The sequence below is a fragment of the Eretmochelys imbricata genome, chromosome 7 (assembly GCF_965152235.1).
Source record: "Eretmochelys imbricata isolate rEreImb1 chromosome 7, rEreImb1.hap1, whole genome shotgun sequence".
Lineage (NCBI taxonomy): Eukaryota > Metazoa > Chordata > Testudines > Cheloniidae > Eretmochelys > Eretmochelys imbricata.
Genome location: NC_135578.1, coordinates 114736824 through 114761635, shown reverse-complemented (window position 1 = coordinate 114761635; position 24812 = coordinate 114736824). Strand labels below are relative to the sequence as shown.

The window sequence follows — 24812 nt, the reverse complement described above, 5'->3', positions numbered from 1 at the left end:
TAAATGGATGCAACTTAAGCAATGTCTCCCTAAGGGCCAGATTCTGATACCACTTCTCAAGCTGGTTATTGCCTTACTCCAAAAGTAGTAGCCTTGTTGACTTCAATGGGAGTCCATGCAGAATAAGGCACTATTCAGTGCAAGCAATATATTGGGATAGAATGAACTGTTATCAATTGACTGACACATGTTGTGCTAAATATTAAAGCTGTTATGGGTTAGTGGCAGGAGGAAGGTATATTTTTATTTTTTCCAGAATTTAATTAGTTTCCATTTAACAAGCTAGAGCATTGAACAGAAGGGCCTGTTTTAACAGGCTGATTTCAGTTTGATGGAATCTGTGTTTCCAGGATAAGTTTGTTCTCTCTCTCTCTCCTACGTTATCATTGTCTCATGCTTTGATTGGACTCTTTGTCCTCTGTCCTCAATACAATCCTTAATCCCCCTCTTCACTAGCTTCATGGTCACAAGTTGCCACGGTTCACAGAGACCCTGATACAGATGAAGCAAAAGGGCTGAGCACGAGTGGCAGACGTTTTGTGCTGCATCCAACCAATTGCAAGATGTAAATGAGTGGAGTGAAGACAGGTTGTTGAATGACCCTATCTGCTTATTTCCTTGCATTTACAGCTGATGTTGGGGGGTGATGCCATCTAGCAACCTTCTCTCAAAGTCAGTGAGGATTTTTGGGAGAATGGGGGTAAGAATTAAATGACAGAGAGACTACTTAGAATCAAACCATCCCATATGCCTTCAAGGGAGGTGAGTGAGGACATCTGAATTCAGCCTTAGCCCCACTTTTTGCACTATTTAATGTAAAGAAAAATGTTAAATTTCCTCCTGAGTGATTAATAGCCAAGTGTGGTGACATACAGGAACTGTGAGTCTGACCTTCAAGATAAAGGGTAACTGCTATTTTAAGTTGATTACACAATTTTCTCCGAATAAGTTGACAAGCAGTGTGCACAGTTGCTGTGACTTCTGACCTTGCAAATGCACACTTCTAAATGATTTGCCTATTCATCTGAAACAAGCCCTGCTTTAAATGTGACGTACTTTAAATAAACTCCAAATAGCCTTATGTGGGGTTGGAGTTCCAACAGTAGTCATCTGTTCAAATTGTCTGATTTGCTAGGGGATCAAGAAGTGTAAAATATTCTGAACCTGAATCCTAACTTTTAGATAAATTTCACACATTTAATAGGCTTAAGAAAAAAGCTAACATTTTTCCCCTCGTTCTATAGACACAAATCCTAATTATTATAGTGGTGCAAACCTTGTCGTTCCCTATTCAACGGATTGTACTTTTCCCCTGAAGTTGAGTGTATGAAATAAATTAGAACTACTCCACATAAAGTATTCATAGAGTATTTTGTGTAGATACATAAACAACTTGTGATGGCCCCAGGTATCATGATTTGTGCCTGCTACATACCTTTCCTTTATCATGTTTCAAAGTCTACTGCAGAATGTAATCATTGGCATTCCCTTAGACCTGGAAAAAGAGAGAGAGGTTTTACATTCATCTCAATCAGCATGGTCCTTTGCTATACATGCAAAATGAGCAAGAGCTTTTCTCTCACCTTAGTTTGGGTATTTATGTTCCCTGTTGAGATGAAATGCTTGTTGGTAACAAATTTGTGAGGGCAGGATCACAGAAAAGTGTTTTAAATGCCAGCAGCACTGTACAATGAGGTGATATAAGCTCACCCAAAATAAAATCTGAAAAAGGCAAGTAAATAATAATAATAGAGGCCAAATGGGCTGCAGCAGGAGCTAAAAAAATTAATATACCTCAAGGTTGAGGATGGGGAAAGGGTGGAAAGAGAGAAATATTCCTTCATCCAAAAACTAAACCAAGGCTCATTGCTCTGGATCGGTTCTGGGCAGAAGTCAGTTCCAGAAAGTGACCTAGGCCATCTCTAGGCCTTCTCTTTCATTAGGGAGCTATGATCAGCCCTTCCCACTGGTTCAGTGGAGAAACACTGTAGAATGACTTAGAGAAACAAAATCTGTAACGTGGTTTAATCCAATGTTTCCCCCTTCCTCAGGGAGATTTGGACAGTCTTTCCAACCCCCCAAGTGGTCCAACCATCTGTGAAACAAGACTTGGTTTCCCCTTGCCTCACAGGCTGGCTGAAGTCTGAAGAAATGTCTTCGTCCTAACAGGGCAGCCTCTCCTGCAGCTTCTTACCCTTTATATCGCCTCCCTATGTGTGTGACACTTCCAGCAGGTATTTCAGTGGCTGGGTCAGGGCCAAATATAGCCCATCGCCATAATAGTCCCTTGACCACGTTCTGCCTGATCTAGTGTGAACAAAAAAGTCCATGCACAGGCATTGTAAAACTCAATCCAGTCCCTCCTGTAAGTCAAATTCCCCAGAAATGCCCCAACGATGAGGGTGTCAGAGCATCCTCTTTCCTGGCAAAGGCAGTAATCAGGATTTGTTTCCATTATTTCCCTTCACTTGCTTTGGAAAGGAAAGTGTTTGATGAACAAGTGAGTGGACTCCATCCACTGGTGAGGCAGCTTAATGAGCCAGAACTCTGAACGTTCCATCCCGGTCGATCCTAGGCTATATGGGCCCCAAAATGATGAGGTAGATTTCTTGCCGACTGCGGAGTTATGTTGGGATCTCAACAAAACTGGGTGACCGGGCAACAAAATTAAATTCAATGTTGATAAATGCAAAGTAATGCACATTGGAAAATGTAATCCCAACTCTACGTACGAAATGATGGGGTGAAAATTACCTGTTATGACTCAAGAAAGAGAGATCTTGGGGTCACCATGGATCATTCTCTGAAAACATGCACTCAATGTGCAGCAGCAGTCAAAAAAGTGAGCACTGTTCGGAACCATTAGGAAACTGATAGATAATGAGACAGAAAATATCATAATGCCTCCATTGTACACCCACACCTTGAATACGGATTGCAGTTCTGGTCGCCTCATCTCAAAATAGATATATTAGAATTGGCAAAGGTACAGAGAATGGCAACAAAACTGATTAGGGATATGGAACAACTTCCATATGAGAAGAGATTAAAAAGACTGGGACTGTTCAACTTAGAAATGAGATGACTGAGGGGGGACATGACAGAGGTCTATAAAATCATGAGTGGTGTAGAGAAAGTGAATAGGAAAGTATTATTTTCCCCTTCACATAACACAACAATCAGGGGTCACCCAGTGAAATTAATAGGCAACAGTTTTAAAACAAACATAAGGAAGTACTTCTTCATACAATGCACAGTCAACGTGGGAGATCTGTCAGAGGATGTTGTGAAAGCCGAAAGTATAACTTGGTTCAGAAAAGAATTAGGTAAGTTCATGGAGGATAGGTCCATCAAGGGCTATTAGCCAGGATGGTCAGAGATACAAGCCCTGGGTATACCTGAACCTCTGGCTGCCAGAAGCTGGGACTGCATGACAGGGGATGGATCACTCAATAATTGCCCTGTGAAGCATCTGGCACCAGCCACTGTCAGAAGACATGATATTGAGCTAGACCGGTGGTCTGACCTAGGGTTGCCAACTTTCTAATCTAACACCCTTGCCCCACCCCTGCCCTGAGGTTCCGCCCCTTCTCTGAGGCCCTGCCCCCTGCTCACTCCATGCCCCCCTCACTCCATTGCGTGCTCTTCCCCCACCCTCACTCACTTTGACCAGGCTGGGGCAGGGGGTTGGGGTGTGGGTGGGGTTGAGGGCTGGAGCACAGGGTTGGGGTGAGGGCTCCAGGATGGAGTTAGGGTGCAGAAGGCGGTTCCAATCTGGGGCAGGAGCGGGGCTAGGGCGCATGAGGAGTTTCGGGGTGTGGGCTCTGGCCGGGTGGTGCTTACCTCAGGTGGTTCCTGGTCCAAGGTGCAGCAAAGCTAAGGCAGGCTCCCTGCAGCGCTCGGAAGTGGCCAGCATATCCGACTCCTAGGCGGAGGAGCCAGAGGCCTCTGCCTGTGCCTGCAGGCACCTCCCCCGCAGCTCTCATTGGCCGCTCCAGAACTGGCACTCAGAGTGGGGGCAGCATGAGGATCCCCTGCGGCCACCTTGCGCCTAGGAGCCAGACATCCTGGCCGTTTCTGGGAGCCGTGCGGAGCCAGGGCAGACAGGGAATCTGCCTTAGCCCCGCTGCAATTCTGACCGGACTTTCAGCAGCCTGATCAGCAGTGCTGACCGGAGCTGCCAGGGTCCCTTTTCAAACAGGGATTCCGGTCCAAAACCGGACACCGGCAACCCTAGTCTGACCCATTATTGACATTCTTATGTTCTTAATTACAAACACTACCCTTTGCAGAAACAAATCATTATGAGTAATTTTTTTCCCCTGCTCTTTGTATGAACAAAACATTTTTTTTTAAAGTATGCAATTTAAATGCTGCCTATTGCTCCCAGAAGGCAGGCAGATGAAAAGAGATCTTCGTGGGATGCAGCATGCAGTACAGTATGTACAGTAGGATAGCTTGTCCTTTTTCTGTGATAAGCACTACAGTGAAGTCTACTGTCATTTGTGTGTACATGTGATTTTCTGTCTAAAACAGAATGAGTGTGTTTGCTAAATGGCTAGTGAAGTGCCCAGCAAGCATACTTACTCCAGGAGAGTGATAGGATAAGGGAAGCGGCAGAAACAGAGATAGGAAAGGAGATTTTTGCACTAACAAGTGTGAGCTGATAAGCCCGACCTGCATGGGAAATGTAGAGAATCCTAAGTGCGCTTGTCAGGCCAAAATTAGCTATGCCCATTTGTTTTCAGCTACATTATGCTATGAAGAAACCCTTCTTTATTTTCTCATTTGTGGAGGAAAAATGCTGGCTCATGGAATTCCTCTTGTTCTCAGCAAGCTATTTCTCTTATGGATAAATAACTTTTCTAACCTGACCATCCATACCCAAGAATTAAAAGATTAGTTTCAGGGAAGAATGGTAAAGTGTCACGTAAAGGTTTTATTGGCCACATGGGTGAGTTATGCAGGTCATCCAAATTGAGTGCTTAATCATTTCAGACACATTGTTCAACACAACTGACTTACACTCAGTGGGTAGCAGGGAGTGGAGGGAATACATACATACTTCTTTCCTAAGTATGCATGGTTAGGATAAATTCTGATTGTTTTCTTTCCTTCTCAGTGTGTGTATGCCAGTGCCTAGTGTGTGTTAGGCACTTGAGAGCAAGGTGTGATGGCTGTGTGGTGCACCAAGAAATAAAGTGTATATGTTTTAAAAAAAAAAAAAAAGAACTGGATACTTGCCAGTATATAAAGTCATGTATAAGGAGTCAGCATGGCCTTGTGGTTAGAGCAGTGAGCAAGGAGTTAGGTAGCCTGTGTTCTGTTCAGCAGCATTTTGGACAGACTAAAGAGGCAAAAGGCCCTACTGGAGAAGTCTAAGGGCTTGTCTACATTACCCGCTGGATTGACGGGCAACGATCGAGCCAGCGGGGGTCAATTTATCTCATCTAGTCTAGACGCGATAAATCGACCGCCAAGAGCTCTCTCGTTGACTTGGTTACTCCACCAGGGCGAGAGGCACAGGCAGAGTCGACGGGACCGTGTCAGCCGTCGACTTACCACAGTAAGTATATCTAAATACATCGACTTCGGCTACATTATTCACATAGCTGAAGTTGCGTAACTTAGATCGATTTCCCCCTCCCCCACCCGCCCCAGTGTAGATGAGGCCTAAGGCAATAAAGGTGAGAAATAACTAGGGACAGATAGATAAGGCTTTTTTTCCAGTAGGATCGGTGGCTATGACGGTCACAGAGAGTGGTTGCCTGTTGTGTGTGGCACCATTTTCTTCTGTCTGTAGAGCTGTAGCAAACTATGGCTACAGTTACTTTGCTGAATAGGGTCTTGGAAAAGATCTCGCTGTAAACGCACAAAGCATGGCTTTGTGTTCAAAAGTGGTGTGTCAACATAGTGTGTCTGATTTCCATAACTCTTCAACCTCCTAAACTCCAGCCAAGGCAACTACTGGTAACCATGTTACATTTCTCACTTTTTTTGTCTTGATTCCAACAATCAACACACACCTCTTCTCATGCTGAAAAGATCTCTGACAGAATTGCGCCACACTGGCAAAAATAATCTCTGTTGGTTGCATTATTAAATATGATGGAAAATAGCTCCCAGAAAATACCTTGGCATATCTTGGGAGGCTGGTTTTAATTCTGACCCATGCTAAAGTGATTACGGGCCTGATCCAAAATTCAGTGGAGTCAGTGGAAAGGCTCCAACGGATTGCTGTGGGCTTTGGATCAAGGCCTAAAAGCAGAGGAATAATTCAGTGGTGCAACCTCACTAGTGGGAGCCAGGAATTCTGCATTCTAACCCCATTTTTGGTGCTGACTCCCTGTAGCATTAGCCAAATCACTTAACATCTCTGTGTCTCTGTCTCCCTGTCTACAATATAGGGATGATGACTTTCCTGCCTCACAAAGAGTTGTGGCAATTAGTTGCTTAATGTTCCCAATGCACTTTGCAGGTGAAAAGTGAAATGTGCCCTAACACGCTTTTCCCCACCCACTTTTTGGGCACATAGTCCTCTTTTGTGTTTACACGTGTGCACTTCCTCTTCAGGGTCTATAATAGCTGTTACTCAGGATGTCCAACGTAGGACACAAAAGAACTATGCTTCAAGGAACACCTGTGCGTTTGGTCCTGCATGTGTCATGGGCCTAGGACATGCCCAGAATTTCTGCCTCCTCTCCTTCAGGTCCTGGGGATTTATGGCCCTGAACCAGGAGAATCTGGTACATCAGTGACACAGCCTGGAGTAGGAGTGCTTGCCCCAGTGGCTGTAAAACATTTAAGACCTTCAAGTTATCTCGTGCCAGGCCCCAGAGTAAAATTACAAATATTTATTGGGGTAGTTAAGATCAGCTGTTAGTTCATCATGTGGTATCCCCACACACCCTCAGTTGACACACACACGTGCAGCCTAAGATCACCTACTCCATGTTCAAATGGCCTTTCAAAGGCATGGTGGAGGACGTTTTCCATTCCCCTGTGTGGTTAAGTTGGGTCATTTGGACCTACCCTCTCTTGAACACACTGGGGTAGAAACTAAGTGAGTGCCCATGGGGACACATAAAACTCAGCTGGCCCTGCGTGGTTGCAAGGGCAGATTGCATGGCAAATCCCATGCAAGGCAAAATCAAGAAGCACCATTATCAGGAAAACAGTGTCTTCTTATATTGTTCTCCACAAGTGGTGTGTGCTTTAGAAAACTGCATCTGAGATATAGAAAACTATGGTGGTAGAGATCTCTCTCTTTGGGAAGACGCCAAGTTTCTTTTTTTGCGTATTTTAATATAGAACTTTTTGGATTGTTTTTCGTTCTATAATCTACAGCCTGTAGTTTGCTTAGTCCATGGCTCCTTTTACATATATGCTGTTGGCACAAGAGACAATTTCTAGAGACCTGATTTTCTCTGACAAATTAATGCATGTAAGAGAGATTTTATTTTTCCTAGTCATGAGATGTGCCTGAACGATTGGGTCCAAAAAGAGCCCTCCAAACTTAAGCAAGTCAGAATTCAGAGTCGTATGGCACTGACTGTCCTGATTCAAGGCTAATAAATTTATTAAATGATGCTTTTGCCGAAGTGATATTTACATTCTAGACTACAGGAAGAAAAAGCAGCCAAAAATGATTGCTCTTTTTTTGGACAGCCAGAAAGATACTAGTGCTTTAGTGTTTGGAAGCGTGCTGTAAGAATTGGTGTAATCCTGTCTGGGACAGGGCAACCTGATCACAGCATGTAACAATGAATTTGTGGCATGTGAAGCAAAAAAGAAGTGTTTTGGATCGTTACCTCCTAAATCGGTGAGAGGGAGGGTAAAAAAACAAGGACAAAGCTAGAAGAGAAGTTGTATTTTTTCCTATCCAAATGTCTATTTCAGTAATAACAGTAATAACCTCCAGCACCCTTGTGGGATCTTCTATTGAAGGTTCCCAATATGCTTTGCAAACATTCATTAAGCCTTGCAGCAACTTAATTTGGTTGGTAATACCCATTTTACAGATGGGGAAACTGAGGCATAGAGTGACGACAGTGACTTGCTCACAGTCACAAAGGGGGTCACTGTCAGAATCATAACGAAAACCCAGTTCCAGGTTCTATTCGCTATAAACAGGGGGTCCTCAATTTTGTTCGTACCGTGGAGCACATCTTAATGAAGAGCTTGCTTGGCATACACCTCCCCTTCCATTTGCTTATGTGGAAAAGTTACTATTATGAAAGTAGTAACTTTTAATGGAATTTAGCAGCTGGAAATGAGAGGGAAAAGCGAGCACCACGAGAGCACTCAGCTCTTCACGGACCAGCAGTAGATGCTCTGTGGACCATCAACTAGTACTCCATGGACTACAGCTTGGAAGCCTTCGCTCTAGGCAATTCTATCTCCCAGTAGGTTATGTCCAGCAGCGTGGCAGACTGCCACGTTCAGCTGGTGATATGGAAGGAAATTAGAGATCATCAAACCATTTATGTTTTTATGAAGGAATAAACAGGACGGTTCCTAAGCCCTTTTTTGGACATAGCCTACAATATTATAAATTAAAAGTTGTGTTTTCCGGCACTGTATTTGGAGTAGGTGTAATATTTCAGGAGGGAAAAGGGTCTATGCAGGGATCTCAGTGAAATTTTTGTTATTTTTTCATTTAGTTTTTATTTCACTCATCCCTGGATTTAAAACTTCTAGATTATGTACTGCCAGAAGCAGGAAAGTAGTAAAATGCAGTGAGAAATGTGGTGTGCATGGCTCTGGGGAATGTTTACTATACATGTAAGTAGACATATGATCCTCCTTTATTGTTATTCATTTAAAAGTACAGTGCACATGACTTAAAGTAGACATGCGAATAGAGGAAGAAGGGATATTTATAGTGGACAAATTCCAAAGACCAAAGCTGCCTGCTTATTTAAATTCTGTTGTATTGTTAGGGCACTCTTCTGACATAATTCTCTATTGTTTCTGCCATTATCGCTTGCTTTTTGCAGGACATAGTGTCAGGAAATTCCTGTCTGGCACTTACAAGGTGTTTCTAAAAGGAGAAACAAAAGAGTCAAGAGTATGCAGGGAGCAGGAGGAAGCAGCAAAGGGGAGTGGCAGCAGTGGGAAGGAATTTGAGATAGTTGCAAGGGACAGGCAGAGAAGATTACAGCTGTCCCAAGAGAAGGGCCAAAGAGTGCCGATCACAGACAGAAACTCTCTGCTCTCTCCCTACAGTTTTAACTGTCAAAGGTGAATCCCACCTTAAGAGACTCAGGAAATGGTTGAAGGATGACAAAGATGAAGTGAGGGGAGGAGCAGGTGGATTTCCAACCCAAGGTCACATTCAGTGGAGAATCTTGACCATCCTCACAGGAAAGGGGCCCAATATGAAACAAGAGCAGGCTCTTGAAACAAAGCGGTGTGGGAGGAGAGACTGTTCAATGTGCAATTAAATATTTCTGAAAGCAGGATCAAGAGTGGTAACAGTTGGTTTGGAGTTAAGAATTTTTTGTGGCCCTGTGAATTGCAGAACTGACATCAGTGCCTCCCCCTTATACCAATAAGCTGGATATGATGGACAAACCATCCCTTCGCGGACTAGCTCGACATAAGAAGATTATGCTGTACTATCATTTGTTAATAACAATGTTGTTTTCTGTCATATAATTAGAAAATACATCTTGCTTTGCCTCTAAGCAGTGTAGCTTTATTACATTTGCACATCTTTTTATAATATTTCAAGTGTAGTGACCAGATAACATTAATGAATATATTAGATAGGCAGGCACTTTTAAAGGAAAATAATAAACATATTTGTATATTAAAAAGTTAATTCAGTCTGGAGCCAAACAGGTAATTTTCCCTTCAGCATTTTTTCACTCAGCTAAGACAGGTTGGACTAGGAGTGCAGTCACCCTGTCTACAGAGCTTGGCTTGGCTTGCATACCAGGGGCGAATTTTCTTCAGAGACAGACAGCAAGATGATCTGATTGGCTTTGTTCCAGAGCATGCTCACAAAGGCTCCTTTGATGAAGGGCTTCTTGGTAAGCACTGTACCAAAAGCTGCCTGCCACCCTCCTTTCAAAGATACCCATTTACAGTAATTCTGGATTTAAAAAAAAGAAAAGTGAAATTGGGGTTTACCAACAAGAATAATTATGCTGGTCAGCTTAAAGAGGCGGGGGAAAGGGGCAAGTTACTAAGTAAACTGCTGGATGTTAGAGTAGCTGGTTGGCAACAATAAGGAATGTGTAATTAGGCTTATTAAAGCATCATCATTTTACTTATCAATCTTTTCCCAAACAGGGTGGGGTGAAGCAGCATATATTAAAATATGGTTGCTTTTACTGATAAGGAGCAATAACTACCTGTTTGACTTTCTGAACAGCACAAAAGTGTATCCAGCTGGTGACAGCATACTTGATTAGTTGACTTATCTCCCTCTTGTACTAGAGCTAGTGATTAATAGGACTTCGTTATTCCTTCCACATAATCAGTTGGTGTAACATGCACAAGCAGTATCAGTCCACAGTCTCCAATTTTGCTGTCTTCTTTGCTTTGTCTCAGTTGGTATCCAGATGTGGTCTCCCAGTTATTTGTCATTTCTGGTGTCCTTCATTTGTTCCCTTGGTTGGCTTCCAGATCAGTATTTACCAATGCTTCCACACCCTAGGGATAAAGTGAACTAGCATATCAGAGCCATCATTTTGTCAATCTGTGTACGGTCTGTGTTTCTCAGCCATCATGTTGTGATTTGGGGGGAACTACTACACACGCTCACCTACACTAATCAGAAACTGTGGTTTCCATAGGAAACAATGACAACCTGAAGTAATATTAATGAGGCTGGTTGATTTGAGCTGCCTCTAATTCCCATAGTACTGGAGCCCCTGACCCATCTGGTATCGCTCTAAGTTGCTTGGGGACAGGTTGGGGTTAGGGTATTGCAAGGTATTTGGGAGTCACCTGAGCAGCCTCTCCCAGCAGGGCCATTGGACAAATTTCAAAGCTCTCGACCTCTGTCAGAAGGCAAGAGCAACTGCAACACCACTATCTGGCCTTCAGCTGCTTCCTCCGATTCAGGGGTGCAGTCTGGACACCCTGTTCATGTGGGGGATGAATCAAGTCCCTTTTCGCCTAGTAACATGGAAGGCAGGACATGTCACCACTATCTACTGTAAGGTTACTGCAGGTGGTGTACAGGAACAGTACTTCGCATTTAGATAGCACCTTGCATCCCAGGATCTCAAAGCATTGTAGTTATGAATTAAGCCTCACTGTGTCACTTTGAATGAATGTGTTATCCTCATTTTACAGATGGAGAACGGAGATGTAAAGTGACTTGCTCACAGCCACATTGGAAATCTGTGGCAGATGTAGAATAGGACCAGATTTCCTGATTTTTCACAAGATCAGCTTTCCCTAATGTGACCTCCCCTCTATGGCTTCCTGGGTTCTTTATGGTATTGTATTGTTTAAGCTGGATCTCGCTATTTTTAGCTCCAGGGGTTTTTTTTGTGGAATGATCTGTCCTAGAAGTCTATTTTTCCCTTACAATTTTAGTCCATTGCTAATGTTTTCTTCTATATCGCAATTCCGTATACAGTTTTATGTGGATGCTTGTTTTTTAAGTGGTTCATTCTCTCATATGTATATGATTGACTTTTCTGTATTTCATTAACAGTACATGATCAGTTTTTAAAAATCACTGAAATTTTTAATTCAAAGAAAGAAGGGAAGGGAGGAAAAAAAGACAAGCTGGAGGAAATACTGAAGAGGAGTAGCAGCAATAACATCACTAGTACAAGCATGTCCATTATATTGCTGTACGGGAATGGAAGCCAGCTGAAACTTTAATTCTTGGTTTGATCAAGGTTGTGTAAAAACTGACCCCAGAGGACTTCCAATAGAGAAACCAGTTTTATATATTACATATGAGCTGTAGTTGAAGCCAAATGTTCATTCCTCTAAAATTGTGTAGGTAGATTACTTTCTTTCCAGCATTGAAGTATCATGTTTGTAGCTGCTAATAAACTTAATAAAATCCATTTCTTACTTCCCCCACTGTACTGACTTCAGCAGCATCAGAGAGCCAACTTAGCCATGGTGTCCTGAAAATTCATTTTTCAAAAAACAGGCAAATGATGAGTATGAATAAGAACCTGTAAAAAGAAACTATATATGATGATCAGTCAGTTGTGTTGCTCTGATCAAAAGTGTAACACCCTCCATTTCTCCATCACACCGCAGCAAATGAAAGCATGTGCAGATTGGTTTAAAACAAAAATAGTTGCTCCCAATTAAAAATAACTTCTACCCCAACAAGCTCCCTACTTTTCCTGATTTCCTAAATTCAAAAAATACTTTTTCATATAATGCACAATTAGTCTGTGGAACTCAGTGACGCAGGACGTCACTGACGTGGGACTGGCATTTATTTCGATAAGAACATCCAGAGTTGTCACAGTTAACATTAACAAAAAGAGTATTGGAAAGGAGATAAAACCCCTTCCTTTCAGGGATTAAGCCAGTCTGTAACTATTAGAGATTAGGGTGAGACCTTCATATGGAGCAGATTACCCCTCTGCCTACTGGGGGTTTCTTGCACCTTTCTCTGAAGCATCAGGGGCTGCCGCCTCAGTCAGAGACAGCAAACTGGACTTTGAATCTGATCCAGTCTAGCGAGTCCTAGTTATCTCATGATGTCTCTGGATCTCACATATTTCAGGTGTTTACTAACTGAGAGGCTCCTCAGAATGCTGTGAGTGGTCTTTAGTCCCAGCAAAGCCTGAAGCACATGAGATTTTAATTCAGCAGCTGGCCAGCGAAGGCTGCCAGGCGAGTGAAACCCCAGAATGGAAATGTGGCCTTGTAGTTAAGGCTCCGGACTGCGACTCAGAAGATCAAAGGTAAATTCCCTGCTCTGCCATGGATTTCCTCTGTGACTATGGGCAAGTCACTTCATCTCTCAGTGCCTCTGTACCCTGTCTGTAAAAAGGTACCTCCCTACTTCACAGGGATGCTGTGGGAATAGATTGCTAAATATTTGTGACACACTCAGGTACTATGGTGATTGGAACTTTAAATGGACAATGGACTTGTCAGAAAATCAGAAAAGCTACGAGGTACCTCTTCAGATTCAAGGAGAGCAGGGGACTTGAAAGAGAGTGAGTTAGTTGAGTGGAAAAAGAGACATATGAGCTCCGGGATGGGGGAGAGAGTAGGCGGTTTTCAGGGAGGAAGTATGAGAAGGGTTCAGGTGGAAGGAAGCAGGTTCTTCTTGGGACAGTGGAGCCAGGGATGCACTGGCTGGAAAGAAAATGAGAAGGCTTCTGAAGGTTACACGAAGAATCTGAACCAAATCATTGATCCTTTCAAGGTTAATCCATCACTACCCCTGGTTAGACTTTATTTTCCTCAAAGATCCATAATCCTTGTTCTAAAGAGCTCCTGACCCAGTGGACTCTTGTTGAGTTAATAACACTCCTACTGAAGACAACAGACTTGCTAAAACTCGTACTCTGCCTGTGGTGAATGGAGCCTGTTGTGAACAGAATAAATTGTCAAACAGTCCCAGTCATTTTTCCTGATTTATGTGTGGATTGATGAGGAGTGTGGGGAGGGAGGGTCTGAAATTTTATCGGCACCGTTTTCCCACTTCTTCCTAAGACCCTAGAAAGGACTTGTAGTGGGCTCCATGCCTAGGGTGAGTGGGACTGTGGGTGGAATGTACTTAGTCCCCCACACACACATACAACTCCCAAACATTCCCACAGGAAATTCCTTACACAAAGTAATCCAGCAACAGACAGTGTTCCCTCTTCCACAGAACCTGTCCCTGCTGCAGGAACCCCCCACCCCACCACACACACGTACTTAATGAGGTGTTCCAGAGGCAGCTATGTGGGATTTCCCTGAAAACTAGGTGTTGATCAGGTTGCAGTGAGCCCTTGAATTTGTGTGGAGAGGCTCAGTGCAAATAGCCCGAAGACCCATGAGATTTTTAGGGCTGGATCTTCAGCTTTTGTGGATTCCTGTGGTGGATTCCTACCCCTCACCTTTAGCAGAAGAATAATACAATACCTAGGGCCTGGCTACACTTGCAGATGTAGAACGCTGTGAGTTAAACCCGCCTTCGTAGAGCGCAGTAGGGAAAGCGCTGCAGTCTGTCCACACTGACAGCTGCAAGCGCACTGGCGTGGCCACATTTGCTGCACTTGCAGCGGCATTGGGAGCGGTGCATTGTGGGCAGCTATCCCACAGAGCACCTCTTCCCATTCTGGCGCTGTGGCTTGTGGGAAGGGGGCAGGGAGTGCAAGGCATTCTGGGTCCTGTTCCAACTCCCCATGATGCATCGGTTCACATCCCAGCATTCCCTTTGCTTCCGTCCACATTTGGCGCCATCTTTCAACGGTTTTGTACCGCGCACTCTGTCTTTACTTTTGGTCTGCTGGAATGGAGCCCGAACTGCTGAGGAATATGCTGATGGGTCTCGCCAGCACGTCACGTTTGGCAGTCGAGTTATTCCTTAAGATCCAAAGTGACAGTGAGGACTCCGATGATGATATCAACTTGAGTAACACAAACGACACAAGTTTGCTTGTGGCATTCACGGACATCTCACCACTGTGGAATGCCGCTTTTGTGCTCAGGAAACAAGCACTGAGTGGTAGGATCACATCGTCATGCAAGTCTGGGATGACGAGCAGTGGCTGCAGAACTTTCAGATGAGAAAAGCCACTTTCATGGGACTGTGTGAGGAGCTCGCCCCCACCCTGCGGTGCAAGGACACAAGATTGGGAGCTGCCCTGATGGTGAAGAAGAGGGTGGCTATTGCAATCTGGAAGCTGGCAACTCCACACAGTAACTGATCGATCGCTATGGGGAATGGGGAAGTCGACAGTCGGAATTGTGTTGATGCAAGTTTGCAGGGCCATTAATTGCATCCTGCTCAGAAGAACCGTGACTCTGGGTAACGTGCATGACATTGTGGCTGGCTTAGCACAAATGGGTTTCTCTAACTGCAGAGGGGCGATAGATGGGACGCATATTCCAGTTCTGGCCCCAGCCCACCTAGCCTCCGAGTATGTTAATCGGAAGGTCTATTTCTCTATGGTTCTCCAGGAGCTTGTGGATCACCGTGGGCGTTTCATTGACATTAACGCAGTCTGGCCCGAAAAGGTGCATGACGCACACATCTTTCATAACACTGGCCTGTTCAGGAAGCTGCAAGCCGGGACTTTTTTCCCAGACCAGAAGATCACCGTAAGGGAAGCCAAAATGCCCATTGTGATCCTTGGAGACCCCGCTTACCCTTTGATGCCATGGCTCATGAAACCCTACACAGGGAGCCTTGAAATCAGCAAGGAGCAGTTCAACAATAGGCTGAGCCTGTGCAGAATGACTGTGGAGTGTGCTTTTGGCCGTTTAAAGGGTCGCTGGTGCTCTCTGTATGGGGAGCTGGACCTGGCCGATAACAGCATCCCCACGGTTATATCGACATGCTGTACCCTCCATAAAATTTGTGAAGGGAAGGGTTAAAGATTCACTCAGACATGGAACTCGGAGGTTCAACACCTGGAGGCTGAATTTGAACAGCCAGAGAGCAAGGCTATTAGAGGGGCTCAGCGCGGGGCTGCAAGGATTAGGGATGCCTTGAGGGAGCACTTTGAGGCTAAAAGCCAACAGTAATGTCTGGTGTGGTGCCCTGCACGGGAGTGAAGTGCAGTAGGAATCTGTGTTTGCTATGTACAATACTTGCAGTGCCTGTTGCTTTCCTGAGCGAAGGTTTCTTTTACATTATGCAATAATAAAGAATGTTTTCAAAGCTAAAAAATCAATTTATTGAAAAGAAACACAACACAATTGCTTGGGAAACACAAAGGGCAACGGGGTGGGGTGGGGAACGGTACAATCACAGATTTTCATATGTCCTGTCTGGAGTGCTGTGCAACGCGTGCTGCACTTCAGGATGGCTATACTGCATGGTGATGGGGGTTTAGTGCAGTGGGTAAGGGTTGTAGTTTTCAGGGCTGGGTGGCAAAGCTACAGGTGTTGGAGGCAGCAGGTGGTGGTAAGAACCCGGATGTTGGAGAAAGTGGTTTGGAGGTGACATGGTGGCACAAGGGAAAGAGTTTTGGGACAAGGGCTGCAGGGTAGGAGCGGGCACAGTTGTGCTCCGCCTGCATGGCTACGAGTGCCTGGATCGAGTCTGCTTGGCGCTCTCTGATGCTTATCAGCCACTCAGTGCTTTGGTGCCGGCGATCCACATTCTACTGGCGGATCCTCCTTTCACTCTCCCACCACTCCTGCACTTTTTTATTTTCATTAGTTGAATGCAGCATGTCCTCTTTGCTTCTACGTGGCCTCTTCCTGATTCTTTGCAGCCTCTCTGCCGTTGATAACATGGACAGCTGAGATCTCAAGGTTGCATCTGTAAAGGCAAAATGAAACACTTAACAGAGGCAGCATTTTTCACACCAGACAGAGCAATGATTCCCCCATATTTAAGGGCAAGCACAGTCTACACGATAGCATAATTTTCCTGTCCCAAAGTGAGCGCACATAATCCACGGGAGCCCAAAAATGGTGAGTAAGCCCAGGGTCAAGTGTGACTGACTGACTGTTTCACCACTGTACTGTCCTTTGGATTTCTGTGCCTTGGGGAGAGCCAACAGCGGCAGGGGGCCCCTATACTGAACACTGTCCCCACATTTTCCACAGGAGATTGTCCTGGAAGTTATCTCGCTGCTGAGGGTGACCAGGGAAGCAAGGGAGGGTCTTCTACTGCAATGCGGTTTCCACCCTGGCTCATCTGCGCCTTGCCTGTTTGCAGCAATGGTCCCCTCCGCCCCTCACGGCACAGTGGCACGGACAAGTTAGCCTTACTGGGACGAGGACAACAGTGGCTCTCCCGAAAAACCTGCGCAAGCGCATTGCTCAAGTTCAGGCTGAGACCTTTGAAGGGATCACTGAGGCCGATAACCGCGATGTGAGAGAGCACATCAACACCGTATTCCGCATCTAGGCACGCATGCAGCCCTAACCCTCCTCACCCCAAGAGCCCGCACCGAATAACTTCCTTCCCAAAATAAAAGCTGCTTACCGGGAACCTCCTCTGATGTTTGTCCTTCGCCAAGCACTGGCCGCCGCGACTGGCTACCTTCCTCCTAGCTTGAGAACAGCTCCTGGCTGCATGCATCTAGGGATTCCGGGCTGTCTTCTTCCGCCGGTGCACCCTCGCTCCCACTTTGCTGCTGCTCCTCCTCCTCCTGCCTTGTTGCACTGGCCTCTGAGGTGTCCATGGTGTTATTTGGCATGGAGGTGGGGTCGCCCCCAAGTATTGCGTCCAGCTCTTTGTAAAAACAGCAGGTTGCGGGGGCAGCACCAGAGCAGCTGTTTGCCTTGCGGGCGTTGCGGTAGGCATTCCACAGCTCCTTCAGTTTAACCCTGCACGGCAGTGCGTCCCGGTCATGGCCCCTTTCCAGCATGGCCCTTGATATCTGCCCGTAGATATCATCATTCCTCGGGCTGGAGCACAGCTGGGACTGGACAGCTTCCTCCCGCCAAACACTGATGAGGTCCAGCACCTCGCCATTGCTCCATACTAGGGGATTGCCTGGTGCGTGGAGGCATGGTCACCTGGAAAGATTCGTTGAGAGCACTCCACGCCTGGCTGAGCAAACAGGAAGGGGATTTTCAAAATTCCCAGAGAATTTAAAGGGTGGGTCTGATGGTCGCCTGAGGGCAGGGCAGTAGAGTTCAAAGTGATGACCAGAGTGGCTAGAACAGACATTGTGGGATACTTCTGGAGGCCGATCACAGCGCAATAAAAGACCAGGGCATCCACACTGGTGCTGCAGCACTCCAGCGGTGGCGCAGCAAACGTTATTCCTCTCACCGAGGTGGAGTACCAGCAGCACTGTAGCCACGGAGACAGAGCGTTCTACGTGCCTTGCCAGTGTGGCCGAGCAGTGAGCTATGGCACCTGAGGCTCTATTGTGCTGTAACTCGCAAGTGGAGCCAATCCCCTATTTCTGTATAAGTAGATAGCAGCACTTTACAAAGAGTTTGGTATCTTTATCCCCATTTTGCAGATGGAGAAACTGAGGCACAGAAAGGTGAAGTGACTTGCGCAAGGTCACCAAGCAGGCCAGAAGTAGAGCTGGGAATAGAACCCAGTCAATCCCAGTCCAGTGCTCTAGCCGCTTGGCCAGACTGCCTCCCCTCCAAGAAGTTGGAGGAAACTTGGTAAGGGTGAACCTTCTAAGCAATCACTTTGCATGCAGAGTACTAAGGCCCCCTCCAGTGTGTTTTCAGCAGGAAAAGGGAAAAAATCCCTCTAAAAGACTAATTCTAGCACAAAAGTGAAAGTATTTTACATTTCCTCAACTGATCAAAATAAAATGGAGGGCTTTGTGAACCTACAGTGTGGAAGATGACTGGGTATCAGTATTCCTGCCAGTGCAGAATTTTATTTGCTGAAGAAAATGCTCTGACATCATTCCTTTTTAAGGGTTAATTCTCTCTCCAAGTTTCTAATTCAGTCTTTTTTGCCTGGATAAATATGAATTGTTTCCATTTCAGAATAATAGTAAATTATTTCAGAGAAGGACAGTGATGGTCACTTTTTGTACATCATTTTCATTTATTTTGTGTAGCTCTTCTTTGGCATGGAGAAAATCAGGATGCCATCAATGTGTGTTATATTTAGTCTGTGTGTGTGAGAGAGAGAAAATGGAAACTGCTCTTCATCATTCAGGAACAATAAAATTAAATATCATATCAGAATCTAATGCAAACCTTTTAAATTGGCTTCTGGTTCTTTCTCTCTGTGTGTGTGTGTCTTGCTCTCTGAAGAATCTGTTGGCCTGAAGTTATGTAACTCTCTAATGAGGTACAGTAGTTGTGGGGATCTTTGCTATCCTGCAAAATGAAAGACTAGAAAATTACAACACAGAACTCATGTTTGCTAAAGTGATCAACCTTAAGTGGTGTGCCAAGTTATCTTGGAGTATAATCAGCATAGCCTATTTGAATAGAGCTGTCTTTAAAATAGAAGATCTGCTAGTAAGATTTGTTTTCATTTAGGCCTTACTCTCAGCTATAGGATTACACTGAGGCCTATATATCTTCAGGCTTTTGTACAAACAAGCAGTTTAAACAAAACTACCATTATTATACTGACTTAGGGGGAGAGAAAAGCCTTGTTTGGTTTCTTAAGATCATGTGTGAGACAAATAAAGCCTTCCTTTAAATGTAAGTTTTGTCTTATTTAGTATAATAGCATAGTTTTTAAAAAAATACAAAGCCCAACATTATTCTTCATGCCAATTCAATTTGTCACCTTTGGGTTTAAACCCAGATGTAATCTTGCAGGCTAGTAAAATGAGTTCTGTTCCATGCAGCTAAGCTACAAGACAGTTGATATCACTATATTTATCACCATTGGGGTAGATATAATCAATTTTCTTCTTGCTATAAGAGCTGACCTTACACTTCCTTTTCCTACCTTCTATTCAGTGGCCTCATTAAACTCTTTTCAGTGTGCTGATTTATTGCAGTCATGGACAACTTTGTGCTCTGTGTTGCACCCCCGAACTTAAATAGCTGTTCTTTTATATTAGTTTTACTGACCACATCAAGTTTTTTTTTACTATTTAAAAGTTTCCTGTAAATAACATAGGATATGAAAGTTCTGAGCTCAGTTGGCAACCTGAATTCTAATGAGGGGTGGCCAATCACTTATGGTATGGATGCCAGGGGTTTTATTTCATATGGCTGTAAGGAGTCCACACATATTCTCGTGAGTTCACAGGAGATAATGCAACCAATCATATTGCATTTGGAGTTCCAGATTCAGCTGGGAGGTTTAAATTGTTGTGTGACTGAATAAGGTGTGAAAAGTGGGATTGGATGGTGCACCTGAATTGAATTAGCCTGGGATTTTTTTTTTTTTTTTTTAATGAAACTCAGATAGTAAAGTTGAAACAGGAAAAAGATTAGGGAACTTGCTTAGAATTGGCACAGAAACAATGAAGTTTAGCTATTCTTAAACTGACTTTGAATTAGGTTGGATCTCCTTCCATCCTGGGTCAAATCTTAAAAGGGGCCCCTGAAATGCTTGTTTGGAGAATTTGCGTGCACAGCTATTTGTATTTGCACATTGATAGTTGGATGCACTGATTTTTACATGCACATGCAGATTGACACACAGGAACACTCTAGAAGCCCTTTAGAAATACGGCCCTGTGCCTCAACATTTTATTAGTACCACATGTAAAGACATTTTACATGTCTGCTAACACATTAGAGTATTAAAACTGCCACAGACTGACCTTAGTTAATTAAAACTGACTGATTAAAAATATCTAATTTCTTTTTGCTGTCTTTGCTGTTTGTTTACTGTTGACATTTGTCTGTGTTTGGGCAGTGACAGTGGACAAGTCCGTTTCACCTATGTTCTTAGTAAAATTCACTCTCAGGTTCTTAAGCACCAACACAGTGCTACAATATTTGGATTGCAAATCTTGCTAGAGCATGTTTGTTTACCTAGAAATGTTTTCTTTTCTTTTAAATTTCACCCAAACATATTTTTTCCAGCTTTTTTTGTATTGTTTTCACTTTTATTCTTAATTTTCGGTCAAATTTGATCATGTCCCTTAAAATGGATTCCAGATTTATTTAAATTATTGTAGCTGTCTTGTGTCAGAATAGTTGCAGAATACTTACAGTACAGAAGAGAAAATTCATTAGATCAATCTGTCTGTTAAGGAAATTAATCAATTTGCAAGTAACATCTAGCTTAATTCTGTCATTTAAAGTAGGCTTTGAGTTTCCTTTCCCATATTACATGGAGACTCAAAGGTAAAGTAATTTCCATTGGAAGAGGCTGATTCACTTGCCCCCTTGCTGTGCAGTAGAGGTCGTTTAGACACAGCGCTTAGAAATCAGCTGCGTTTCTTGTGCCAGTGTCTCATTTTCCACATATGTAATAGATCAAAACATTTAGATTGAGTTGATCCACTTTATCATGACGAAAGAATTTTGGAGCAACACAAGTAAATAACAGCCTTAGTTGGAGAGAGGATGAGTTTTCACAGATTCTGAGAAGCAATTGGTAGGGACCACCCCAATTAATATAGGACAAAAAACATAGAACTGTTTTCTTTGTTTTTGTTTTTTTCAACTCCAATTAGCTGCAGAACGTTTGATAGAATGAATGAATCATTGAGGGCTTAGTTCCATAGAATGTTACCATTTACCTTCAGCAGTAGTCTGGTTTACAAGAATGTTTCTCTTTTGTTACACCTTCCCAGACACTGTGGACAGAACAACATTCCCTGCTTGTAATTTGACCTGTGTATTCCAGAGCCAGGGTTGTTCAGCATTATCACCTTAAGAGCTAGATAAGATTAAGTTAGATAGCAGACATTCTAGATTAGAAAACCAGTCAGAGGAGGTATGCAAGTTTTAAAGCCTTTACCCAAATTGCATTTAAGTAGGATGGTATTTTAAGAAGCTTAAATTAAAATTTATTATTTCAGCTCCTCTAGGTTTTCCTTTATACAATTTTCAGACAAGAGTTTGCTTTTTTTAAATCTGTTCTGAAGCATTCCTCCATCATTTGGCTGTCTGTAATAAACTGGGATTGCTTGGCCAACTTTGTAGAAGGCGAAAGCCAGAGAAATAAAATGATGATGCTCTGGCAAACGTAGACCCGTTGGTACAAGGGTTGTTGGCTACCGCTGCCTACCCCCTGTGGTGGCCACCATTCTTTCAGAGTTCCAAAACATCATGTCAGAAGGCAGCATTTCCAGGAAAAATAATAATACAGAGTAGTAAGTAATACACTGATTAGTTGACAGAGTGATATAATTTATTGAAAATTCTACCTTCCAGTAGCAGTATTTCTGGGAATTACTGTACTTACTCATGTATAAGCTGAAAAACTGTGGTACTTAGGGAAAGAAGATTCATGTTATTATTTGATTATTAATTAATTATTGTTATGATGCCCAAAAGTGAGGCAGACATTTTACAGCACCAGTGCGGAGACGTGCGTCAAGGAGTTTTTACATGTGATGCAATGAGCAGTGGTAATAGCAGACAATAGGGAAGCGAGAGAATGAGAAAGGAAGCAAACGGCACCAAGATCCTGCAGTTTCTCAGTCTAGACTTGATGATGCATTCATTTTTTAAACTAATTATCCATGTCTTATTTCTCATGGGAGTTATGGAAGAAGCGAGTCTTGCCTAAGGATTTGAATTAAGTAGTTTATTGCTTGGTGGGTGAGAACCGGGAAGGACATAGGGTGCCAGAGTAGAAGCTACCGAGATATTTATGGGAAAAGCCACGCACCGAGGCATCATTGTCATAGCAAAGAGGGTGAGATGTGACACAATAAGGGATGAGGTCAGAAATGTTGGCAAGTTTGGGATTATGCAGGGCTATGAAGGCAAGGATGATGAAGTTTAAACTTGATGCAATAGGGGAAACAGGAGATATCCTCAAGACATCATTACAGAAAAGGACATTAGAAATTCTTCAGTGCATGTATGGTAAGACCCCTCCTTTCGTTTGTCATCTGGATTTTGTCGGGGACTCTATCAAGTGCTATGCAGAATTGTAGTGCTATACAATAGTCTTTTGCACTCCTGGAGGCATCTTTCATGTGAGAATCTCCAGGTATGTTAATTAAATTTTGACAGCACCCTTTGAAGTAGGTAGTTGAGAGATACATATAAGGATCCCTTCTGATCTGCAGCAGATCTTTTAAAAGAGCACAGGAACACTATGCACGACTTTAAGACAGGTGTTAAGGAGGATACAATGTTCAATGGAAATTGGAGTGGGAATTTGGGTCGGCAGGATGTAATTACCTGTGCTGGAATTTGATTATAATGTCCTTACTCTTATCAAGAGATCTTTAAATGGCTCACAATTGGTCAAGAGCTCAGTTTTACATCTCATCAGAAAAACAGCATTTCCAGTATTTCCCTAACAACATGATGGAACATTGGTGCAGTACTGACTCAGAAAGAAAGGTGCCAGCGAAAGATTCAACACTACCACTTTCTGTAGCTCCTAGGTGTTCTTTGCCAGTCTTCCTTCAACATCATGCTTAGCTTGCAAAGTCTGCTGGTATTACAGCACATGGCATTCATGGCTGTGAGACGCTCCCAGTCTTTATTTCTATTGCCAGGTAATGAATTTCAGTACCCAGAGGTGAAGAGACTTGAACTGCATTCCCCTGAAGTAATTTTCACAAGTGCTATCATGGTTCAAGTTAATAAATGAGACTTAAACCAGTATATTTTAAAAAGGGATTTTACAGCTAGTTCAAGAGTAGTTTTGTATGTTAAGCTCTTGCTTCCTGTAATGACCAAAATTTTCACTGAGCAGAGGTAGGTGATAAGATGAACTTCCCAGCTATAATTACTGTTTAAAAAAAAAAAAACACCTGAATCCTTGGAATAGCAAAATATTCTGATTTTTGCATTCATTTAAAAAAAAAATCCCATCTTAAAGCATGTAGAATATACATTTTCAGAATCAGAAGACTGATTGCTTTTAAATGTAAAAGCAATCTATATTAGTGCATCATTTAGTCTGAAAAGGCAAAAACACCAACATCTGAAAATTCAAAGTTATGGTTCCCGCGTCCATAGGAATTTGAGAATTGTATCAACCATCCATGTCAAAAGATGATGGTGTGAGCACCAAAGCAGTTCAGCTGCTGTGTGTGTCGTACTGCAGCATCATAAGTGGCTAAAAAGTCCTATTCTTAATGGACAGTCCTTGCCACAAGTAATGCAGGCATAAGGCGCAGGCGTAAGCCCTTGAGACCTGCTGAGCTTTCCTCTCTCAGCCGCCTCTCTGCAGCCTCTTTGACTCCCTGATACAGTACAGCTCTCCTGTGTTACTATCTGCATGTTCCCAGCTTGCAGTTTCAATGTTGAAAGTTAAGTTCCTCTTGCAATCGTCCTTGAACCTAAGCCTAGGTCACCCAGTGTCCTTATGTATGTGTAGTAAAGTGCATTAATGGCATTATTGTATACGTTCTTAACTTCGTCTCGGCCTTCGCTGTATCTGCAATGTGGTTAACATAGTACAATGACTGCATATTCAGAAGCACAATGGAAGAGATAGGACACAGGAAGGATCATAAGTATAATGCAGGACCCAAAAATCATGGCTTTATTTCACAGGGCTTGTGCAAATAACTTCTGCCCTGTTGGCACCAGACAGTGGAATATGATCATCTTAGAGGGGTGAGCAAACTTTTTGGCCTGAGGTCCACATAGGGGAATAGAAATTGTATGGTGGACCATGAATGCTCACAGAAGTGGGGTTAGGGTGCAGGAGGGGGTGAGGGCTCTAGTTGGGCATGTGGGCTCTGTGGTGGGGCTAGGGATGAAGAGTTAGGGGTGTAGGAGGGTGCTCTGGGCTGGACCCAAGAGGTTTGGAGGGCGGAAGGGGGATCAGGGCTGGGGCAGGGAGAGGCTCAGGGGTGCAGGCTCCGAGCGGCTCTTACTTCAACGTCTCCCGGAAGCAGTGGCACATCCCTTCTCCTGCTCCTACGCGGAGGCACGGCCAGACATCTCTGCATGCTGCCCTATCCGCAAGCACTGCCCCTGCAGCTCCTATTGGAGCACCAGAGGGGGCCATTGGCACATGTAGGAGCCGGAGCAGGGCCATGCCACGGCTTCCAGGAGCCGTGTGGTGCGGCCCCCGACCCAGCACCTCAGCTGGAGTGCTGAAACGGGGCAAGCTCCAGACCCCGCTCCCCATCGGGAGCTCAGGAGCCATCTTAAAA

The 24812-nt window shown here is 43.9% G+C and overlaps 1 protein-coding gene across 8 annotated transcripts in view; it reads left to right on the top strand.

Annotated features, from left to right (window-relative positions):
* The window catches only part of VTI1A (vesicle transport through interaction with t-SNAREs 1A), a 356897-nt gene that overhangs the window by 280785 nt on the left and 51300 nt on the right, over positions 1-24812 (top strand). Inside the window, exon 8 of one of the 8 annotated variants that reach the window (XM_077823158.1) lies at positions 12722-12773. The exons of 5 other annotated variants lie outside the window; for them this stretch is intronic. In XM_077823158.1, coding sequence (XP_077679284.1) covers positions 12722-12758 — 37 coding nt within the window. In that variant the 3' untranslated portion in view covers positions 12759-12773. Of the gene's footprint in view, positions 1-2051; positions 2186-11310; positions 12089-12721; positions 12774-24812 lie in introns of those variants that run through there. 2 more of the 8 variants (XM_077823159.1, XM_077823154.1) reach the window with 2 other exon arrangements.